The sequence below is a fragment of the Solanum dulcamara genome, chromosome 10 (assembly GCF_947179165.1).
Source record: "Solanum dulcamara chromosome 10, daSolDulc1.2, whole genome shotgun sequence".
NCBI lineage: Eukaryota > Viridiplantae > Streptophyta > Magnoliopsida > Solanales > Solanaceae > Solanum > Solanum dulcamara.
The window spans coordinates 25,736,147-25,756,904 of NC_077246.1; the positions used below are offsets into that span (position 1 = coordinate 25,736,147).

The 20,758-nt window shown below is 35.8% G+C and overlaps 1 protein-coding gene across 3 annotated transcripts in view; it reads right to left on the reverse strand.

Annotated features, from left to right (window-relative positions):
* LOC129870024 (valine--tRNA ligase, chloroplastic/mitochondrial 2) overlaps positions 1–20,758 on the reverse strand; it is a 41,205-nt gene that overhangs the window by 16,437 nt on the left and 4,010 nt on the right. Inside the window, exons 4-16 of one of the 3 annotated variants that reach the window (XM_055944588.1) lie at positions 20,281–20,364; positions 19,611–19,705; positions 18,453–18,544; positions 18,072–18,125; positions 17,049–17,101; positions 16,892–16,959; positions 15,510–15,585; positions 9,692–9,775; positions 8,483–8,631; positions 8,268–8,385; positions 8,047–8,163; positions 7,161–7,381; positions 6,354–6,443 (exon numbers count right to left, since the gene is read on the reverse strand). In XM_055944588.1, coding sequence (XP_055800563.1) covers positions 6,354–6,443; positions 7,161–7,381; positions 8,047–8,163; positions 8,268–8,385; positions 8,483–8,631; positions 9,692–9,775; positions 15,510–15,585; positions 16,892–16,959; positions 17,049–17,101; positions 18,072–18,125; positions 18,453–18,544; positions 19,611–19,705; positions 20,281–20,364 — 1,301 coding nt within the window. Of the gene's footprint in view, positions 1–6,353; positions 6,444–7,160; positions 7,382–8,046; positions 8,164–8,267; positions 8,386–8,482; positions 8,632–9,691; positions 9,776–15,509; positions 15,586–16,891; positions 16,960–17,048; positions 17,102–18,071; positions 18,126–18,334; positions 18,425–18,452; positions 18,545–19,610; positions 19,706–20,280; positions 20,365–20,758 lie in introns of those variants that run through there. The other 2 variants (XM_055944589.1, XM_055944590.1) reach the window with 2 other exon arrangements.

The window sequence follows — 20,758 nt, forward strand, 5'->3', positions numbered from 1 at the left end:
CTTAGAGGTTATGATTCTGTGTGGATAATTGTGGACCGACTAACAAAATCAGCACACTTCTTGCTAGTAGACTACATAAGGTGGAGTGAAATATGCACAGATATTAATGAATAAAATTGTCAGACTTCACGGAGTTCCAATATCTATCATCTTTGATAGAGGGTCACAATTCACTTCATGCTTTTGGAGATCTTTCCAAGAAGCATTGGGTACATGATTAGATCTTAGTACTGCATTTCATCCGCAGACAGACGGGCAATTTGAGCATACTATACAATTTTTGGAGGATATGCTGAGAGATTACATCCTTGATTTTGGAGGTCGTTGGGATACTTACCTACCTTTCGCTGAATTTGCCTACAACAACTTCCAGCCAAGCATTCAGATGGCCCCATACAAAGACTTGTAAGGTAGGTGATGTCGTTCTCCTATCGGATGGTTTGAAGTTGGGGAGGCTAATGTATTGGGACCAGACTTGGTACAAGAAGCTATTGACAAGGTCCAATTAATTAGACAAAGGTCGCTCATAGCTCAAAGCCTTATTCAGATAAGAGGAGAAGAGATTTATCATTCACAGTTGGGGACAAAGTTCTTCTACGATCTCCCCCTTCAAAGGTGTGATGTGATACGAGAAAAGAGGTAAATTTAGCCCGAGATTTATAGGACCGTACGAGATACTTGACCGGGGTAGGAGAAGTGGCGTATCGTTTGGCACTTCTCGTGAGATGTCTTTATTCATCTAGTGTTCCATGTCTCTATGCTAAGGAAATGTCTATCAAACTCTTCTTGTGTACTTGAAGCGCCAACTATACAGCTTGATGAGAACATAACATATGAAAAGGAACCAGTGGCAATTGTTGACAAACAAGAAAAAAAGTTACGATCAAAAGAAATGGTGTCCATGAAAGTCTTATGGAGAAACCGTTACCATTGAAGAAGCTACTTGGGAGTCAAAAAATGATATGCGAGTCAAGTATCCTCATTTGTATCAGTCTATAGGTATGTACTTGTTTTAAATTTGGGGACCAAATTTAATAAGGTGGGGAGAATGCAATACCTTCTAATAATTAAAGGTTGTTTTAGCAATTGGAAAAAAAAAACAGAATAGCATGTACATTAGCCCATCAGTACGTAATAAGGGAAAGGGGAAGGGCAAAAATATGAAGGGGTAGAGTGGAAGTCTGCTACAAAAATGGCATTGGAGGTTCAATAATGAGGATAGTGCACTTTGGAGGAATTTCATATCCCAGAAATATGGGATGCTGAACCAGTGGACCCCAAATGAAGTTAATAGTCCCTATGGTAGCAGTGTGTGGAGAACTATCAGCCCAATGGCAAGACTACTGGAAAAATGTGGAGATTATTGTGGGAGATGGAAGAAAAACTGATTTTTGGGTTGATCACTGGATTGGGCAAAGCAATCTGAAGTCTATGCTTCCAGTCCTTTTATTCTATAAGTCTACAACATGACATGATCAACCAAATGTCGAGTCAACAAGGGTGGAATCTAATCTTTAGAAGAGCTCTTAATGACCGGGAAATAGAGTGTTTCGTCACACTGCTTCAGATATTGAGAACTTTTGGTGGATGCACCGACTCTACAGACAGACTAAAGTGGAAATTGAACAGTAAAGGGGCCTTCTTAGTAAAGTCGGTGTATTGGCAGTTGAATCAAAGAGGTCCTGTAAAGGAGAATTGGCCTTGGAAACAAGTCTGGAAAGTAAATATCCCTATGAAGATGTCATTCTTTGTCTGGTTGGTGATTAGGAAAGCTTGCCTAACTCAAGATAAGCTACAAAGAAGAGGTCTTCAGATTTGTTCAAGATGTCTTTTGTGTGAACAGGAGGGTGAAAACAATGAACACTTATTCCTACACTGCAGGACAACTATAAATCTATGGCACACTTTCTTTTTTATTTTGGGAATAACTTGGGTAATACCTAGTTCTACTTTGGCACTGTTGAACAATTGGTGGAGTATTGGGAATAGAGGTGGGGAGGAGGACTGGTGGAAGATCATTCCTTCTTGCTTTTGGTGGACAGTGTGGAAGGAAAGGAATGGTAGACATTTTGAAGGCACTAGCAGTTCTATCAAGAAAATTAGGATGAATTGTCTTAGCTTGTTCTTTTTTTGGTGTAAATAGAATATGTGGGGGGAAGTAGGAGAGTTAGTATATTGAATTGGCAATGTATAATTGTATAGGGTTTTGAGCAAGGGTTTAAGCACCCTTTCGATGCTTGTAAAGTTTCAAACTTGGCACCTTTTTCTAGGGTGGCTAAGTTTTTATTGAATAGAACTGTTACTTGTCTCAAAAAGTATTGGTCAGCCACTCTTGAAGGCAAAGAAAGGGAAACAAAAAAAGACCAAGGGTTTTTACCTCTCATCCTAATAAACGCTGGAAGCAATTAAGTAAACAGAGAAGGAGAAAAGAAGGTAAATTTCTGAACTTAAATTACAGATTTGATTCATATACTCCAAGGTTACATAGAGTTAGGTGAGAGTTGAAGAACTGGGATAAGGAAACAGAGGGACTCGATCTTTTTTTTTCATGAATTGAGTGAATACATTATACAATTGAACTATGGATATTTTCTACTTCAGAATATCCTAGAGAGAAATAATGGGATGGACAGGAAGATTATTTTAGTTTGTTTTAAACATAAATTTAGATAAGACCCTTACCCGGACCCTACGCATAGCGGGAGTTTTAGTGCACCGGGCTGCCCTTTTTTTTCGAGTAAAGAACTGGATGAATAGATGGTATGATAGGTCGGAATTAATAAATGTTGGACGAATTGAATTACTCATAGCATGAGTAAATATATTTCGACGAAGTGAGAATCAAACATGAAATTCCAAGGGCTGGGCATTTTAAATTAGTTACGTGTTGCCTAAACATGAAAATTAACACGGCATCAATATGATGTGATAATCAATTGAGGAAAGAAGTTGTACGAGATGCTCAAATTGACAACTGGTACTTCGACACGAGTACTGAGTAGTAACCTTTCCGCAATTTGTGTTTCCATAACTGCATGATTTACACATGATTTTTAAAGTGAATGTGCTACCAAATACTTTGAATTTGCATGTGGGACAAGTCTTTTTACTTGATATGCTACTGAAATGGTTATCTGAGATGTTCTCACTGTTATAAGACATGTTTACTATTATTTGAGATATGATAACCCTTATTCTAAAGGTTTTACACTTGAGAAATAATTATCTTGACACGTGCTTTTGTTAAAGTTTTATTTATAATATGATTTGCTAAGAACTTAAGTGCTCTGTGCCATTTTGAAAATGCTTTCATATGAGTAATTATTTACAAAGAAAAATATAAATGGGAGTAGAATTTGATGGATCTTGTAGTTAACGTCGGGTTCGTTAGACCTGGTGCACCTTGTTTTTACATATTATCGTTATAACCCTCACTAGTGGGAAGGTAGAACTAGCATACAATTACTAATTTCCCTCGAGCGGGGACCTACTGATATGTATATTTGACTCCTTCAAGAGGAGTCCACAATTTATTGGTTATTTCTAAAGTAGAAAGCCACATCGATTACATAATTCATCTTGGAAACCTCCAAATATAAGATTTGAAATGACAATGTTTACTGAGTTTATTACCGAATTGTTAAATTGATTTTTTCTTACACAAAACAGAAAAGGCTTATTATTGTTACCGTTTTCTGAAAGGGCATTTATTTCATGATATTTTGTAATTATCTTACTAGCATGTTACTAGCATGTTTTCTGATTTGTCCCCATTAAAAATGGTTGTGGTTAAGTGTTATTACTCACTGAGCTAGCAACTCACTTCCCGCTATTTTTTTTACAGAGACTGCAAGTGACGTTGGTGAGAATTTTATTAAGAGCCCATTTAGATGGGCTTAAAAAAAGTGACTTTTATGTATAAAATGCTTTTAGAACTTTTAAGTGCTGAAAGTTATTTTTATAAATAAGCAGTTGAGTGTTTGGATAAAAATATTTATGCTGAAAATAAGTTGTTGATGTGTTTGGCAAATAAGTGTTGTTAAACACTTATTTTTTGTCAAAATGACTGAAATACCCTTATTTTCATCGCCTCTTCGCCGGAAGTATCCCACCCTTCACCTCTTCCTCCCTTTCCTAATCCTCCTCCTCCTCTCGTTTGTCTTCTCCACCTTTGCAATTCACTTTGATTTGTTCTCCTTACCTCAACTGCCAACAACGTTTGTCCCAAATCTACACGACACGAAATGTGTGTATCCGGTAGTTTGTTTTTCCGGCGCCGTCGAAGGAAAATTGTCCGGCCGAGGCCCGGTGGGTGGAGCCGAGAAGTAGAGATCGATCTGGTTGGAAAAAGTAAAAAACAATAACAAAGCGTAAAGATCTGATGGTCACTAACTATTTTGGTAGCTTTTGGATATGCCAATATAAGGGATATAAAAGTAATTTTCATGGTCAACGAAAATGGCTTTAAGCCCTCCAAAAAAAAGTTAGGATAAGAACTTTATGACTTAAATTTAACATTTTAAGTTGGTAGCCAAACACCACACTAAGCTAAAAAGGGCTTATAAGTTGGTTTGACTAACTTATAAGCCCATCCGAACGGGCTCTAAATAGAGCATTCAAGTTGAAAAATTCTTGGTGTTGCCCCGCACTTGTTCGCGTGGAAAAAAGGGCTTATTTGTTTGTTATGGTCTTTTCCTTTGAACTCTTAAGAGTCACTTTATAGATTCTATGAGTACTCTTTCATTATTATAGACTTATGACTAGTATTGGACTTATCTTCGTATTTGGTGGTGGTTTTAGTATCATTGATTTGCAAATAGTTAGTTGTTGAAGATTATGATTTGTTTTGCATAATATTGGTTGGCTGGTTATTGATTCTGAGACAGGGAAGTTATGGATAGGCCCCAAAGCAATGGAAACTCTGCCCGATTTCTGTAAATTTCATTAAGGCTTGCTTTGGGATTCTAACCCCCTTAGCGCCAGTCACGGTCCTAAATTGAGTCGTGACAATACTGAAATTCCTTCATCTCGAAGAATTAGTTGGGTGTCACGAAAATGTAATCATTCGTAACTTACAAACTGCTGGCTTAATCAATCTAATGTCATGAGCATATCGAATCAAGTGACAAGCAATTGGAACAAGGAAGCTAGGCGTGATGTAAAGTTCATATTTATTTCAAATTTCTTAACAAGTAAAAACCAATTTTAACTATACCATTATGAATTAATTGTGCAGTCCATTACAAGTTCATGGTGCATATTCATAGTACTTTATAAGCTGAAACGCACTTATATTCTTGTGTGTGTGTGTGTGCACTGCTTCACATAACATAGGGTCACTTCTAATTTGAATTCATCAAAAAGCCTCTCCACAGTTGGCCCCATTTTCATGTAAACATAACAGAAGTTCAAGAGTTTATCTACTAACCATGTAAGTAAAATTAGGTTACCTCACCTATCTTTAGTAGGAGGGAACCTATGAATATGAAAGCAGGCACCATATCCAATTCAAGACCCAAGTGATAATATATCCACACTGGCATTAACTAAGATGTTAAATAGTACATGGACCTTTGTTTTTCTTCCTTTTTTTACACCACGTGAAGTTGCAAATTTCCATCAATAGGTTTGTTAAATGGACAGGATACTTCCATTGTTTTTCCATCTTGATTGCTAGATAGACTTAGACTAATTGCAAGGAGCTAGATAATTTACTCTGGAATTGAGCCTAGAAGGTATATTGATATCAGCATCCGCAATCCCATCAAAAGCTTAAATCAGCAATGTCAGAAAGAAAACAAATTCAAATTTCTACCATAAACCTGACAAGTTTTTAACAAATAAATCACTTCATCACATATAATTCATATTATAAAAATTTATGTTGTAGTAATAGCAAATCAAAATGGAAAATTAAAAAAACATAATTATATGTTATTTATTGCAAATAAAGGTCAGTGAAATTTCAATCATCACTAAGCTTTGGATTTTTGGATTATTGCCAATAGCAGTATTAGGAGGGGTTTCCATTTTAGTTATTTCTCTAGCATATCTATCATGTTTGAACCTCAGGTGTATTACAGTAACATAGGTCTTCTTATATTCACATTTCTGGTATCAATGCAACTGAGCGGAAGAGAGCAGGAAAGATTCAACAATGTTCAGCACAAGATAGGAAGAGGAAAGATCTGTAAGAAAGTTTGGGGGGATTATACACTGAACTATGGGAGATCAAATGGTAACTAACTCATCCATTAGGAGATGCAAAGGACTTGAAGAATGCTAACCCTTAAACCTACTCATGAAACAATAGTGAAGAAAGAAAAGGGAACAAGTAGGGAATAAGTACAAACCCAGTTTCAAGAACTGATGTTGGATAAAACCGTTTGAAATCCTCTGCTGACTCATCTGGCCATCCAAGTGTGCTGAAGGGCCACAATGAACTAAATGAAAAGAACAAATGACTTCAATCAGAGAAAGTCGAAAATCAGCAACCAAATAGACCAAATCATGTGAAGACTACCAGTAATCTATTAAACCAGAAATCAAAATATTAACAAATCGTAGTTTAATGGGAAAAAAAGTAAAAAATTTAAATAGTATTGATTTCAAATGCATAAAATTGAAATAACAATTAAGTAACATCGAGATTTTACATTAGCAGACACAAAGATAAGAAACAACACAGTTCTATTAAGAAATAGTTACTCTAGTGCTGATAAAATATAAATTAGGAAATATCAGATTAAAGAAAATAGGAAATATGTTAAAAGAATGCCTGAAGCATGTTGAAAGGCAAAGATGATAAATGAGAATATAAGAGAAAAAGGGAAACCAACAATACCATGTAAGCAAAATCGAAAATGAGAATACAAGTTGGGGCTTATTGGGTTCCGGGACAAATTAAACAAGAATAACAATCTGAATAGGCAATTTTGGACCTTAAGTATGAAAACATTCCAGAAACCTTGAAGACGCATGGGAGACAGATAGTCATAACTAAGACATAGCTTTGAATTGTAAATTTGCGTCAAAACATAGAAATCTACATTGTTCAAAAGGATGGATTTGCTATTCTAGATTAATTAATATCCAAATAGTTTCATAAGAAAAATATCTGAGTGGAGTTTAAGGGGGGGAAAACAAGTTAAACAAACAACCTTGAAAACCAGGTATCAAGAACATCTGGATCCTGATATATTTCGACATTTTTCCCATACTTCTCTTGGGCTTTTGTGAGAGCTTCTCTGTGACTCCTAGCAACAATATATTCTTCTTCACAGTCTTTACCAGAAACATACCAAACTGGTATTCGGTGCCCCCACCACAATTGTCTGCTTATACACCAATCCTTGATATTAGAGAGCCAGTGCTTATATATCTGCAAGTGCATCAGGAGAAATAGGCAAATGAAAACCTACTAAAATTCATTCGAGGTTAATAGGCAATGAGGCTATTTTCAAGCTTTAATTTTTTGGTGCAACTAAAACTAGATTACCATATAAGTGAATACATCCAGAACAAACACCAAAGTTTCATTTTCAGAAATACACATTTAAACTTGGTCTACCAGTATATTTTAATGCTAAGAGTATCAACAAGAACATGTCTGTAAGCCTCATATACTGATATATGACCAATCGTAATGCTCTAGTGCTGTTATTCTTCCCAAGAACTCCACGGATGCATCCTCAAACTCTCCACCTACTGGATTACTCCAAATAAAATGTTTTTGATGATCAGAATGACCAATAGAATCAAAAATATGCAGAAGGCTTAGATGCAAAAGGTGAGTAAGAAGCTAAAGGAAACCCAGTGTAATAGATATAACAGTTTCAGCAACAATGTTTTCTTCAGCAATATTACAAAGAACTTGAAAAGCAGAGGACTCCTCAAATTGAATGTGAGGCAACATCTAGCATTTTTAGAAGCCGAAGAAACTCAATCGATGAACGAAGAAACAGAGAAGAGTTTACAACAAAAGTCTGAAAAGTAAATGATTTTGAGCCATATGAAGCAAGACAGTTCCCAATATGATTTACATACCTTCTCAAATCTTTCGGGCATAATATTCAATTCTCCACTTAAAACTGCTTCAAGTGCCCTCTCAGCCAAAGGCTCCATTGTGACGAACCATTGCTTACTAACTAGAGGTTCTATAATCTGAAAAAAAAAAGTAAAGTGAGAACAAAGCCAAGATAAAGGAATTATTTATTATTTATAACTTCCAAAAAATAAAAATAAAGAGCAGAACATAAGAGTCACACTTCTCCACCACGCTGGGATCTAGGAACTCGTGAAGTGTGAGTCTCTTTCTTTACAGCCAAGCCCATCTCCTCGAGATCGGACCAAAGTTTCTTTCTTGCCTCAAACCGATCAAGGCCACTGCACAAGTGGAATAATCATATCCAAAAACAATTTATAATATTTGAAAAGCCAACAATGCTCCAAATAGGAAGTAGTCAAGTAGCTTATTACTTACGCATATAGTCCAGCCACCTCATTTAGAGTCCCATCTTTATTCATCACATTAAGTATAGGAAGACCAAGCTTGCGAGCGAGGAGGTAATCATTGTGATCATGTCCAGGACTTATCTTCAATACACCAGTTCCAAAGTCTTTGTCGACATACTGTATGAATAAATGCATCAGCCAAACTTACCTTTGACAACCTTACAATTCTTGAAAAAGTAAAATCATGTTTGAACATAAAAAATGTATAGTAACTATCAAAATATTCTTTACTTTTATAGGAAAAATTTCCCGCCGAGGCATTTAAACCATCCACACTGAAAAAGCTAAGCAGTGAAATAATCTAAACCCAGGACATATAAACTCCTTTAGCAACCATTTATACAACCAATGTGAGATAGGTTCTCTAACGTCCTCTCATACATGTGACCCCGTTCCAGGGTTTACATGTGAACTGAAGGCCTTTTTCTTCCTTTTAAGAAGACCGAAGAAGTTCAACAGGAAGAGCGGTCCTGGAGCAGACTGCAGACGGCTCCAGAGTGAGTGGACTCGACAGGTAGGTTCATCAGAATAAGAAAGGGGACTGCTGGAGGAGAGAGAGTAAGCTCAATAAGTTGAAGAGTGAGCCTTGTGCAGAAAGAGAATGCTCAGCAAGCTACAGAGTATGTCTGGAGTAGAGTTAATGGCTCAATAGGTTGAGTTAAGAGAGGAAGCCCAAAGCAACAGAACAGGTAGGAAAGATTACAGGCTGACTGAAATTCGGTCCTGATACCGTTGGAAAGAATCTGATTATCTAACCCAACACTTTAAGACAACAAGTGGAGTATCCAGGACATTATAAACCCTTTTGGAAACTATTGTGCAACTGGTGGCAAAATAAATACTCCAACACAAGCCATCATACTTTGTATGACTTGTACGCATCCAAAAAGAAGTACAGGAATGGTAAGCATGAAGGAGAGCAGATAGCAGAATAGGCGAGAAAGAATTAACATGAGAAATGGTCAAAGGAGGAAAGCCACTTGTATGGGTCTGGCATCAGCTCTTGAGTCAAATTTCAGAGAAACAGTTGCTATGTATAGGTTGACTAGATTACAACTTTGTGACTCATTACTCAAGATGAAAATTCACCTACCATGATATCACTTCATATACTTTCAGCTCTAAGAGAAGTCATCATTCACTTAGTCTGACTACAGAAGCAGAAACTTTTCCCTACCTTATCAGAGATAATTGGCACATGGCGACCAAATGTCAATGGTACAATAGCCTGCTTTCCTATATACTTAGCATAACGTTCATCCTGCAAAACAGCATCAACAATATATCAACTGCAGATTCACATGGAAAGGGATTCCATTTTCTATGCAAATCATTTAAGCCTATCAATAGAGAATGGTAATACAAGAAACAATAAAAACTACCAACTTCTCTTGAGTTAAAATCTTCATAGACACGTGAAGTCATACAAAGTGACAAGATAGAAAGTAAGCAAAACATTGCTTCTGTTCATTTTTCTTTCACAGTGAATCATTTGGCCAGCACATAGAAATGTGTGGATGGACATATTACGGGCACAGGTAAGCAAAAAATTTCTTCATTCTCAAATAGTTAAATCTTGTAGAGGAAGTGAAAACCTATGATGCAATATTCATGAATGGGAAACTCAATCTGCAAACTATCACAACCCAAACAATTAGTGAGACAGCACACAATGCTTGGGATACTCACAAGCATGAACTTTAAGGATTTGAGCATGCATTAGTAGAGTTTAGACCCAAACTGAGGCAAGGCAAATTTATTTTGTTCAACATAAACTTCCATCATAACGCACTTAAACGGCATTCATCCTCCAAGGCTTACATCATTTTGGGTTGAGGCCTACCAGACCTTTTCTACGCCTTTCAAATAAGGCATATACTTATCAGACTAAAAAGCATAAAGAGGAAAAACCAAAAGGCTGGTTCTTTCAAAAATAATTCGATCCATGTCATGTCTAATCATTAACTTTGTCACCAGACTTTCCTCAAACTGATGGACTGGCTCCTTCTCCAAGTTAGCTCAACTTTTCAATGTCTGAAATATTGTTAAGGCTAACCGTTAGCAAAGAAAAGTATCAACTGGAGTACTGGACACTACTAAATCTACATTCACTCCATATTATGGATTTCATACCACTTTTCGGTACAATAGGAATGTCTGATACAGGAAAAAAGATGGCAGTGCAAACAATTGACAACTGATTATCATGAGCTGAGGAGAAATTGGATAATTAACAACGCCACACAGATATCAACTTTTTTTCTTTTGATATGGATACCATACACATACCAACTTGATTGTAATTTAACACACACACCAGGAAAAAACAGATCTCTGGATTCTGAAGACTAAAATCAGAAATATATGGCGCTAAATCATCTGTCTTTATCCATATTTTGCATTTTGGTTCCTTATGTTGTATGTATTTAGATATTCAAGAAAATTAGCGCAAGTAAGGGGATCAAATTTTTATCATATGTTCGATAACATAGAAAAAATGTGAAACCACGAGGGAGTGGTGACCTAAAAAGGGAATACTGTGGCAATTTCTACAGATGTTGATAAGGATTTGGGCAAAGGCTAGAAAGAATCCACTTATCGACCAAAATACTAGATCAAAAACTAGTTCGAGTCACAATAGGCTCTAGCCACTTATCATGCTGATCTTTCCTTTTTTCGAGCTCTTATGGTCATACCACCTCCAAAGCTTAAGGCAAGATGCCTTTTGCTCAATATAGATGCCTCGGAGTGTTTCTCCTTTCATGAAAAAGAAAAGGATGCTTAAAAGGAGATATTTAGTCATAGTGCTAAGAACAATCATGGAGAACATGAAGTGGTATTGAGGTTTATCAAACAGAGAGAATATGATGGGAACAAGCCTGTTTTATAACAAAATAAAATTGTACTGATGGAGAAGGATACGCAAAAACAGACATTTACCAAGAAAGAGTTTCATTAAAACAAAGTTCAGGCCAAAGACTGGACAGCGTGAACCATGAAAATAGCATTTTACTTTACACCACATAGAAGAGAGGAACATTACTATATTCTACAGTCCACACACAATCATAGTGAGAGAAATGCTAATTAAATATTCTGGTTAACACTGATAGACTCTATTCAGATGCACCTTACAACAGCCAGTAAAGCTCCTCACCAGAGAATTTACCATTCTGCGAGTGACTACATCCCCGATGATTGATAACCAGACCAAATGTGAACTTAAAATCCTAAACCTCATTTCTCCGTGGATTCATCTCAGCTTTGGTCTATTTTCAATTTTTCCTCTTTTTTTTTTTGCATTTTGACCCGATTTTAAGATGGCTTGCATCAGGAAATACCCTTGGCCTATCACAAGTGGACTATCTTGATAAAGTAAAATTTTAATTAAAAAAGTAACAAATGGTACAAATTACAAGTTTATGGCAGTGACTATTAGTTGGTGAATCACAACAAAGAAGGATGGCGGTCAGTCACATATCAGCAACTATGCATTCACATCACAAAACCAAAGGATTGTTGGCACTGGAAGTCACGTTTATACTTTATTAAAGTGTGTCACCGTCTCATCTAAAAGCTTTTAGAAAGAATGCACTTACTTAATTAATCAATGTCTCAAAACACCCCTTGCTTGCTGGCCTAATTTATCTTTTTAATGAGCCAAGCAGGTGTAAACTCTTTCTGATAACAGGTGGTGGTGTGAACTGAACCCAGCGCCTTTGTCTTACGAGGAAGTAGACCTAACTCAATTTACATGGTATCAGTGCCAAAGTCATCTCAATTCTTGGTTTACCCAAAGTTGGTGCATCATATTATGTTGTGAACGCGCTAATTTGCAGGTCAAGGCATGCATGAGGTGTTAAGTTGTCCCACATCAGTTGTAGAATGCGGAATTAATCTCCTGGGGAAATCCTCACCTCTTGAATATCTTTTGGGGTTGAGTTAGGCCCAAGATTCAACTTACAACATGGTATCAAAGCTAACCCCATTTCAATTCATAACTTACCTAATGTTGGGCCCCCATGTTATATAGTTCAAGCTTCAAATGTCCAATCTTGAGTGTGAGAGCTGGTGTTAAAGCCCCACATCAGTGTATGATGGTATTGTTTGCTTCCTTATATGGTCTTGGGGCATGTAAAGAAATGAAATTTCGACCTAAATCAACCCCAAAAGCAAGCTCATGAGGTAAGCATTGCCTAAGACTATATAAGGAGCCAATTCTAGATACCCAAACCCGTTCCAATTCTTAGTTTACAAGATATTGGGCCCCACATTATATAGTTCATGTTTCCGATGCCCCATCCTGGTGTGCAAGGGGTGTTAGAGTCCCTTATCGGAGTGGGATGGGATTGTTTGCTTACTTATATAGTCTTGGGCCATGTAAAGTAATGAACCTTAGGTCTAACGCAAACCCCAAAAGCTAGTTCATGAGGTGAGGATTGCTCAAAACCATAAAAAGAGACTAATTACACATCCACAACTAATTTGGGATAACATTCACCCCCCTCCCCCCCCCCCCCCCGTAAGCCTACCAACTGGAGTGTGGACAATATAATATGGTGGTCCAACATCGGGTAAACCAAGAATTAGGATGGGTCTTATGATACCATATTGAAGTGTATGATCATCTAATCTAAAGCTTAAACTTTTAAAGAGAGCACACATTTATTCAACTAATTAATGTCTTAGCACACTTCAATACTTAGTTGTAATGGAGCAAAAAGCTATTATTAGCTCATTTTGTCATTATAGTTTCAAACTCTCCTTGAATTTAAGACCTCTAGTCCTAAGAGTTTTCCCCTCTTCCCTTCAACAAGATTTTCCTAGAAAAAGTTGAGAACAAGATTGACAGTTACTCATTGCATATCCACAAGAATTTTCCAAGTTTGCATAATACTTATATATGCACAAACATCAGTTTGGATTATTAAAATAGAGAAGCAAGCGTCAGATGACCCTCCAAAACCAGTCCTTTCAAGCCTCAAGTCACATAGTTTGGGGCGTCACTGACACGTGCCTGTAAACAATGTTATGCAGCATGGCTTTCACAAGTCTCAAGAAATTAAATTTGTTTACCTATTCACACTAAACCGCCCTGACATGTTTCCCTGCTAGACCAACTTCTCATCAACAACTTTACAACTTTCACCTCAATACCATCAAGTTCGTTATCACCATTTACAGTAAAAGCGTTGGCATACGGAGTACTCACCTAAAAACTCATTTTCAGGATGACAAACTTTTATTGATAAGGTAAAATTTTATTTGATAAATGTATCAAGATGATACACGTATAGGGATGGCAATGAGGCGGGGCGGGGTGGGTTACAATGTCTAGGGGGCAGTATGGGTTCGAACTTTTGTGGGGTCGGGGCGGGTTCAAATATTTTTTTTAAAAATAAGGTGCAGCTTGGGAATTTTTTTCTCTGTGGTTTCTGCTAAAGTTGCAGATTTGTTTTTCCTACATTCAAATTTGCTGCCCAGTTGCGTAATTCAAGTTCTGTTTCACAAAATACTTTGCAATTGAACTTTTCGTATCTGTGTTGGCCTTTCTTATCCTGCTTTCTTCAATTAATTAACTGTAATTCCAAAATTAAATTTAACAAACAAGTCTTAGACAAATTTCTTACTGTAAAATAGTTCAGTCTAATAAAATAAGGGAATAGGCTAAACCAAAATACTTAAACTGGACAAATTTAACTTCCTGTTGTGGACTTATTTGTGTGCAATGTATTAATCTAAAAAATGATAAAAAATGATAGCACCCATAGATCAATATTTTTTATTTCAAACTCAGTTGAAAAAGAAGAAAAATATGCGGGGCGGATTGAAAACAGAATGTTTTTTGCTAGGCGGGGCGAGTTGGAGTCTTCACAGGTTTGCCCTGCAACCACCCCACCCTTTTCGATCCCTATTAACATGTACAACACCCCAGCCGCATATACAAAAGAGACTTCAACAAAATCATCTAACCCTCTAGAAAATCCATGTATTGATCCAAATCTTCCATAATACTACTTCTACAAATGTATATTTAAGACATCTATATTTAATTCTTGAGGTATGTTGTCTTTTTTCCTTCAACGCAGACCATTATTTCTCTCAAGACAAATTGTCCATAGAACACATAAAGGCATTGTTATCCATACAGGCAATTGACTCTTTGCTATTTTCTGAAGTTGCCAAGTCTCCAGCAGGTTCTTAATATTTGGGGGCATTGCCCATCTGACATCATATATATATAGCTCCCAACATTGTCTTGCCATTTTGCATTAAATAAATAAATACTATGCATTAACCATTGTGAGTCTTCCTCCAAATGACAGGTATTGTCTTTTCCATGGAACTAATTTACTACTATACATATTCAGGACTCTTTGCCACAACTTATCATCATTCTTTTTGTCCCCTAGTGATAAGCATAGATAAGTGGTAGGTAAGTACTCCACCTTATAATCCAAAATATCTGTTGTATCACCAATGCAATAATCTAATCAATACGGAATACGCTACCTTCCAAATCAGGAATATGAAGGTCATTTAGACAAAACGGGGGCTGAACAAAACTAGTACACCTTCCATCTCAATTTATGCAACACTGCATTTTAGAACATCCAAAATTATAGACACCATTTGATTTGTATATAACTTTCACAACTTTCAAGAAATCAAAATTCACTAAACTGTACTTTCAATAACTGAGATCTTTTTTTCTTGGAAGTTGTGAAAATTATATACAAATCAAATTAATCTAAAAGTTTGGATGTTCTATTATTTTGATAATCGAGATTGCCCAAATTTAAACATGTAATGTTTTCAAGCACGTGCCTTAAATATTTTCTTCTAATATATATTTTTCTTGATAAAATATTTTCTTCTAATATACAAACTAAATTTACTTGTTAAACTCCATATTCAGTCAAATATTGTCATATAAAATTTTTCCCTCTTTTGAAATAACCTATTTTGATTAGATAAAATCTAGGGAGATATACCTGAGGATTAACAGCAATGGCAGTATCACCAAATAAGGTCTCTGGGCGTGTGGTCGCAATTGTCAAAAAGTCACTCCTGCCCCAACAAATTTTAAGAAAAAATAATTAAATAACCACATTAGAACATTGAGAAAAAAATTACACTGGTAGTAAGGCAACTAACAGGATAAGCCTTTTATACGCTACAGCAAATTGCAAATAGCCAATGCCCAAGAGTAAAGAAAATAAGCACAGAGCTTGAGCTTGGTTGATAAGAAATTAAAATCTCAACTACAATTAAGGCTCGGAGCAAGCAGTTATAAACTTAAAAGCACGCTACCAATAACCTTAAAAGCGTGTTGACTTTTGTTATATCTGGTGAGTAAATGATACATCAAGCAAAACACCTTTTTCACTTGTGTTGGAGTGAATACCTATTTACAACATAAAGCTCTTAAAGCTTTACTGGAAATGTTATACAGAAGAGAGCCATTTACACCATAAGGCTCTGAAAACTTTACTGGAAAATGTTATACAAAGGAGAGCCATTTCATAAAACCTTCTACCGAGTTTAATTGGTTGTGGCACCTGCTTGCTGTTTGAATGATGATAATAAGTAGCTAACACTGGGAATGATGTTCCCATGTTGATAGAAGCAAATGACATGAATTAAGAATAGCATGGAGATGACCCCAAAAAAGGAATAAGTTGTTTCCGTATTTGCTGTAAAATATTTCCTGGAGGAAAATATTTTCCTTTAGTTTTAGTCAACCAAACACCACACAATAGTTTTATGAAAATACTAAAAATTTATTGATATACATTGCGGCCAAACCAAAAGAGGCTTGATCATGCCAATATTTTTTAAGTGAACTAGCTAGATTTGATTGTGGCTCCAACAAACAAAGCTAGGACATGGATTGAGGCAACTTTTTAAACCCTTCTTAGCAGCAGCAAGACCAAAGGTTTAAAGATAACTGAAGCTACTTGAATGGTGAAAGTACCATTTCCATACTACCATTTCAATGATCACTTAAATGAATACTCACACTGTTTCAGTTTTTGTGACACTATTTCCTTATTAATTTATTTTCAAAAAGAATAATCCATTTCTATATTTGAAAACAATTAAATTTATACTTCTCATTTTGCCGTTAATGAGATGTTTGTATAGCCACACAAATGTTTTGATATGTTCAAGGCCACAAGTTTCACAATTTTATAGTCACATATATCTTTGGCTATGTTTGAGACCACAAGTTTCAAAAGCCTTCATTTCTTTCCTAAATCTCGTGCCTATTCAAACTATGTCACATAAATTGGAAGGGAAGGAGTAGTTTAAAACACTAAATTAAAGTAAAGAAGAAAATACAAGTGATTAGCTACAAGTGCAATGTCTTTACTTTGAACCTCCAGCAACACGGTACTTGATGTAATAAAGTGAACCAGGTTCTTCAGAATACTCTACTTCCTGAGGTAGAAAAGCAATTGACTTTAACCAATGAGATTGAACCACTAATTAACAAGAGAAGCATATTTCCAACTGCATAAATAGCATACCAAGTCTGAAACTGCAGTCTGCAAATTAGGAGACCAATTAACCATATAAGAACCTGCAAATTTTCAATGAGACAGCTAATGCATTTAGGTGAAAGTTGACATCCAGAAGAATGCTCAGGTTTACTAGCACGCATCTTGCAGAAAACTATCGGTGGTTTAAGTCCAGTATTTGATTAAAAAGGTGCAGTTCAAATGCCATTTCACACTGAAGGATTTATCAACAGCTCTACTTATTATGCCATGTGAAGAGAACCAATGAAATGTCAGTCCATAAATTAGATACGCATGCCCTCCAGGTTCATGCTTTTAAAGGAAGCTCCAAATACTTTTAACTATATGTAGAAGTATTTCACGTTTGAGTTCTACAGTGTAGCATTTTTGCTTCTAACATTAAATAAAATTAGAGGAACAGGAATAAATTAAGTTGTCAGCATTCAACAAAGCAAGAGATGCTTAACAATTGGGTATGCTGCAGAATGTTGAAGCTGTCTCCACCCACTATCCTTTAGCAACAATATTAGGAAGGCCTATAATGTAAAGGATTAAACAATTCTTATCAACACAGTCAAGCAGAAATTATATGTCCATTTTTCATCCATATACCCAGATGTTAGCTCCCCACATCCTTCCCTTATCTTTCTTGTAGCCAAGAGAATGCTTTTTCTGTTCGCAAAGTAACTTTATCTTTGATATGATTAATTTTTGGTTGTCATAGAAAACACAAGATCTGTTTAAAAGACTATCCAAAAGAACAAAAGGAAAAGCATACTCTATCCTGGAGGAGCTACCATATTCTCTCCCCCACCCACAACCCTCAACCAAAAGAAAAATATAAAACCCAAAAGCCATATTGTAAAAAGGGGCAGTACTACTCTTGGAAAATGAAAATCTAGAAGTTCTCGAGGTAAGTCTACTTTCTTCAAGGCGATAGAGTTTGCCAGAATAGCTCATTTAATCAAGCAACAGTCTCTATCTTTTACTTACTAAAAACATACGAACTTTTGGAAAGGGAGTAGTGAGTACCCTGATATATTAACCCTTTTTCATGAAGCCTTATAAATGCTTCAACTACTGCTCCTGCAACAATTGAATTTTTAAAATTAGACTCCTGTTATACAAATGGATGATATATGTATACATATGACAAACAAGAAATAATGCACATTTTATCACTGGACCAGTATTAGCTCATCTATATCTAGATGCAGGACCAGGTACATTTGGATAGATGAAACTATTATCGAAAAAAACAGTACGTAGGATGACAAAGTAAAAGACAAATTAACTGATAAGCCACTTAGAGAATTCATAGCTTGCTATCCTAGAGAGTTGATATCCATATCCTGTAGACAAGTTCGAACCACAGAGTTGATGGGCCTTTTACTGAATGGAAGGTTGTCTTACTACTCAGCTGTTCATCAAGGGTAAAATGTTCTCTGGTCCAATCACAGGAAGCACCAAGTCTCTTTATCTGGTTAGTAATTGTTCCACCATACCTAAGTAATAAAAGAGAATAAAATAAGCCTTTCTTCTTAGATTGAAAAGAAAATATTGAAAAAGCAATGGGAAAGATGGACAAGGACAATATATCATTAGAAGGGAAAAAAAAGATCCAACAAATTAGAACTAGGAGCAGTAAAAAGAAGGATAATATATCATTAAGGTCTCTTTCGTATTGGCTATAAAAGAATATAATTTAGGATAAAAATCGAAAGTTTAATGTAAAATTATTCCGAAACATAGAAAGATGTCATTCTTATTGGAACAAACAAAAAAAGAAGAGAGTGTCACATAAAATAAAACCGACGAAGCATAAGAAAAGAAGCTCTTTCATCCAAGAATTAAATTAGTTTATAGATAGGAGTGTCTTATACGTTTCTATTTTTCTAGGTCTTCAACACTACTTAGAGCATCAAAGCTCAACTCATTGACATATTAACAGAATAGAGAATAATAAGGAAATTTCTATGTTAAAAATTCTCATGCGAAATTTTCCCGTTACTACTCTACTTCTCAATGGTTGCAGAACTTGTGGAAAAAATTATTTACTTTTTTCATTTCATTTTTTTCTAATAAGAAATTAAAATATTCATGTTAGTGGAGAGGAGGTTGTTAGTACTGGGACATCGAATAATAAATGCCAACTAAATTACTCTATCCAACAAGGAAATTGTGGTACTTAAAAATCAAAGAAAAAGAAGATCTTGGTACTTTACCTTTTCATGGTGTTTGTTATTTTTTCTTAATTGTGAGGGTTTGCTGATAGCCAGAATGGTAATCATTCAACAAAATATGTTTAATCATCTAAAAGAATAGGTAGCAGAACTTTCTGCATTTTCTGGATGTCTTTAATATAATTATCATTATTCCATTAAAAAGAATGAATAGATAAAGTTTCACAAGTAGCTTGAGAGATCCCTAGGAAAATGACATGTAGGTGAAAAAGATTATCTTTCTTTTTTGATCAGTTTACATATCCAAGAAAAAGATTTATGACCATAAGTCATGTAGCACAGCAGAATTTAATCAATATATAGCTTAAATAAGAATGAGTAGATATACTTCTGTTTCCATTCCCATACTCGTTTTGTGAACTCGTCTCTACCCAAATCAGCCCTTTTTACTCCTTCTGTAGCTAGCATTCTCTCCACAACCAACTGGAAAACAGAGAAAACAAAAAGAGTATTCAGCTCTGCACACCCAAGCAAAATGACAACTTTGATAGTTTAGATCATTTTTAAAAATAAAAAGGACAAATGACAAGTAGAGCCAATTACACAAGAAGTTAAACTGATAAAGTACTCCCACAAGTTTGAGAAAGAAAAAGAACTACCAAATAACCTGCCGCAGAGACAGAAACTTCAAACATATTTGAGGAAGTAAATGATGGAACACCATAGCTACACATCAACACTCTGTAACTACTATCAGCATCTGAAGTATCAAGGTAGATTTCTCACATTGCTGACCACAGTTCCGTGCACCAACACAAGCAAAATTAACTTTCATTCTATGTGCATTTGCACAAAGATAACATTGGGAAACAGCTCAAACTCAACTAGCTCGCAGTGAAAGTTCTTGGATACCCAAAATGGTTCATGAAAGTAAGATTTTTCATCAAAATTGGATAAAACCAAAACGTATTAATGGATGGATGGCAAGCAATATAAGATCAGCTCTAAAATGAGATGCAGTTGAGTAAAAGTAGTAAACTTTTGGATGTAGAGGGAACCTGAGTTGCAATACCAGCATGATCTGATCCAGGAAGCCAAAGGGTAGGTCTTCCCTTCATACGGTTATATCGTATCATGATATCCTGACAAAGGAGATGATAGAAATGAAGTAATTTAGAAAATCTCAGATAAACCAACTAACAGATACGATGATCACTTTGTAAGCTGAAATATGACAAAGTAATAGACCAACAGTAATCAAGAGTACATTGTGTGATTCGTCCCCGTTAAATTGTGTGACGCGATAATCCAAAAAGACTTCTCTTTTTTAGCCATGAACTACAACTTTCAGAATCATGTCATTTCACAATAGCTATTTATGTCTTCGTCTGTGTTTTACCAGTTGATTTCCGCACATCCTCTTTTGATTGACCTATCCTTAGGGATGTCTTCTAAACAGAGGATGGATTTTTAGAAGGAATTGATTGAAACATGTTTGGTTAATTGTAGCGCCATATGCTAAGCTATTGGGATGAT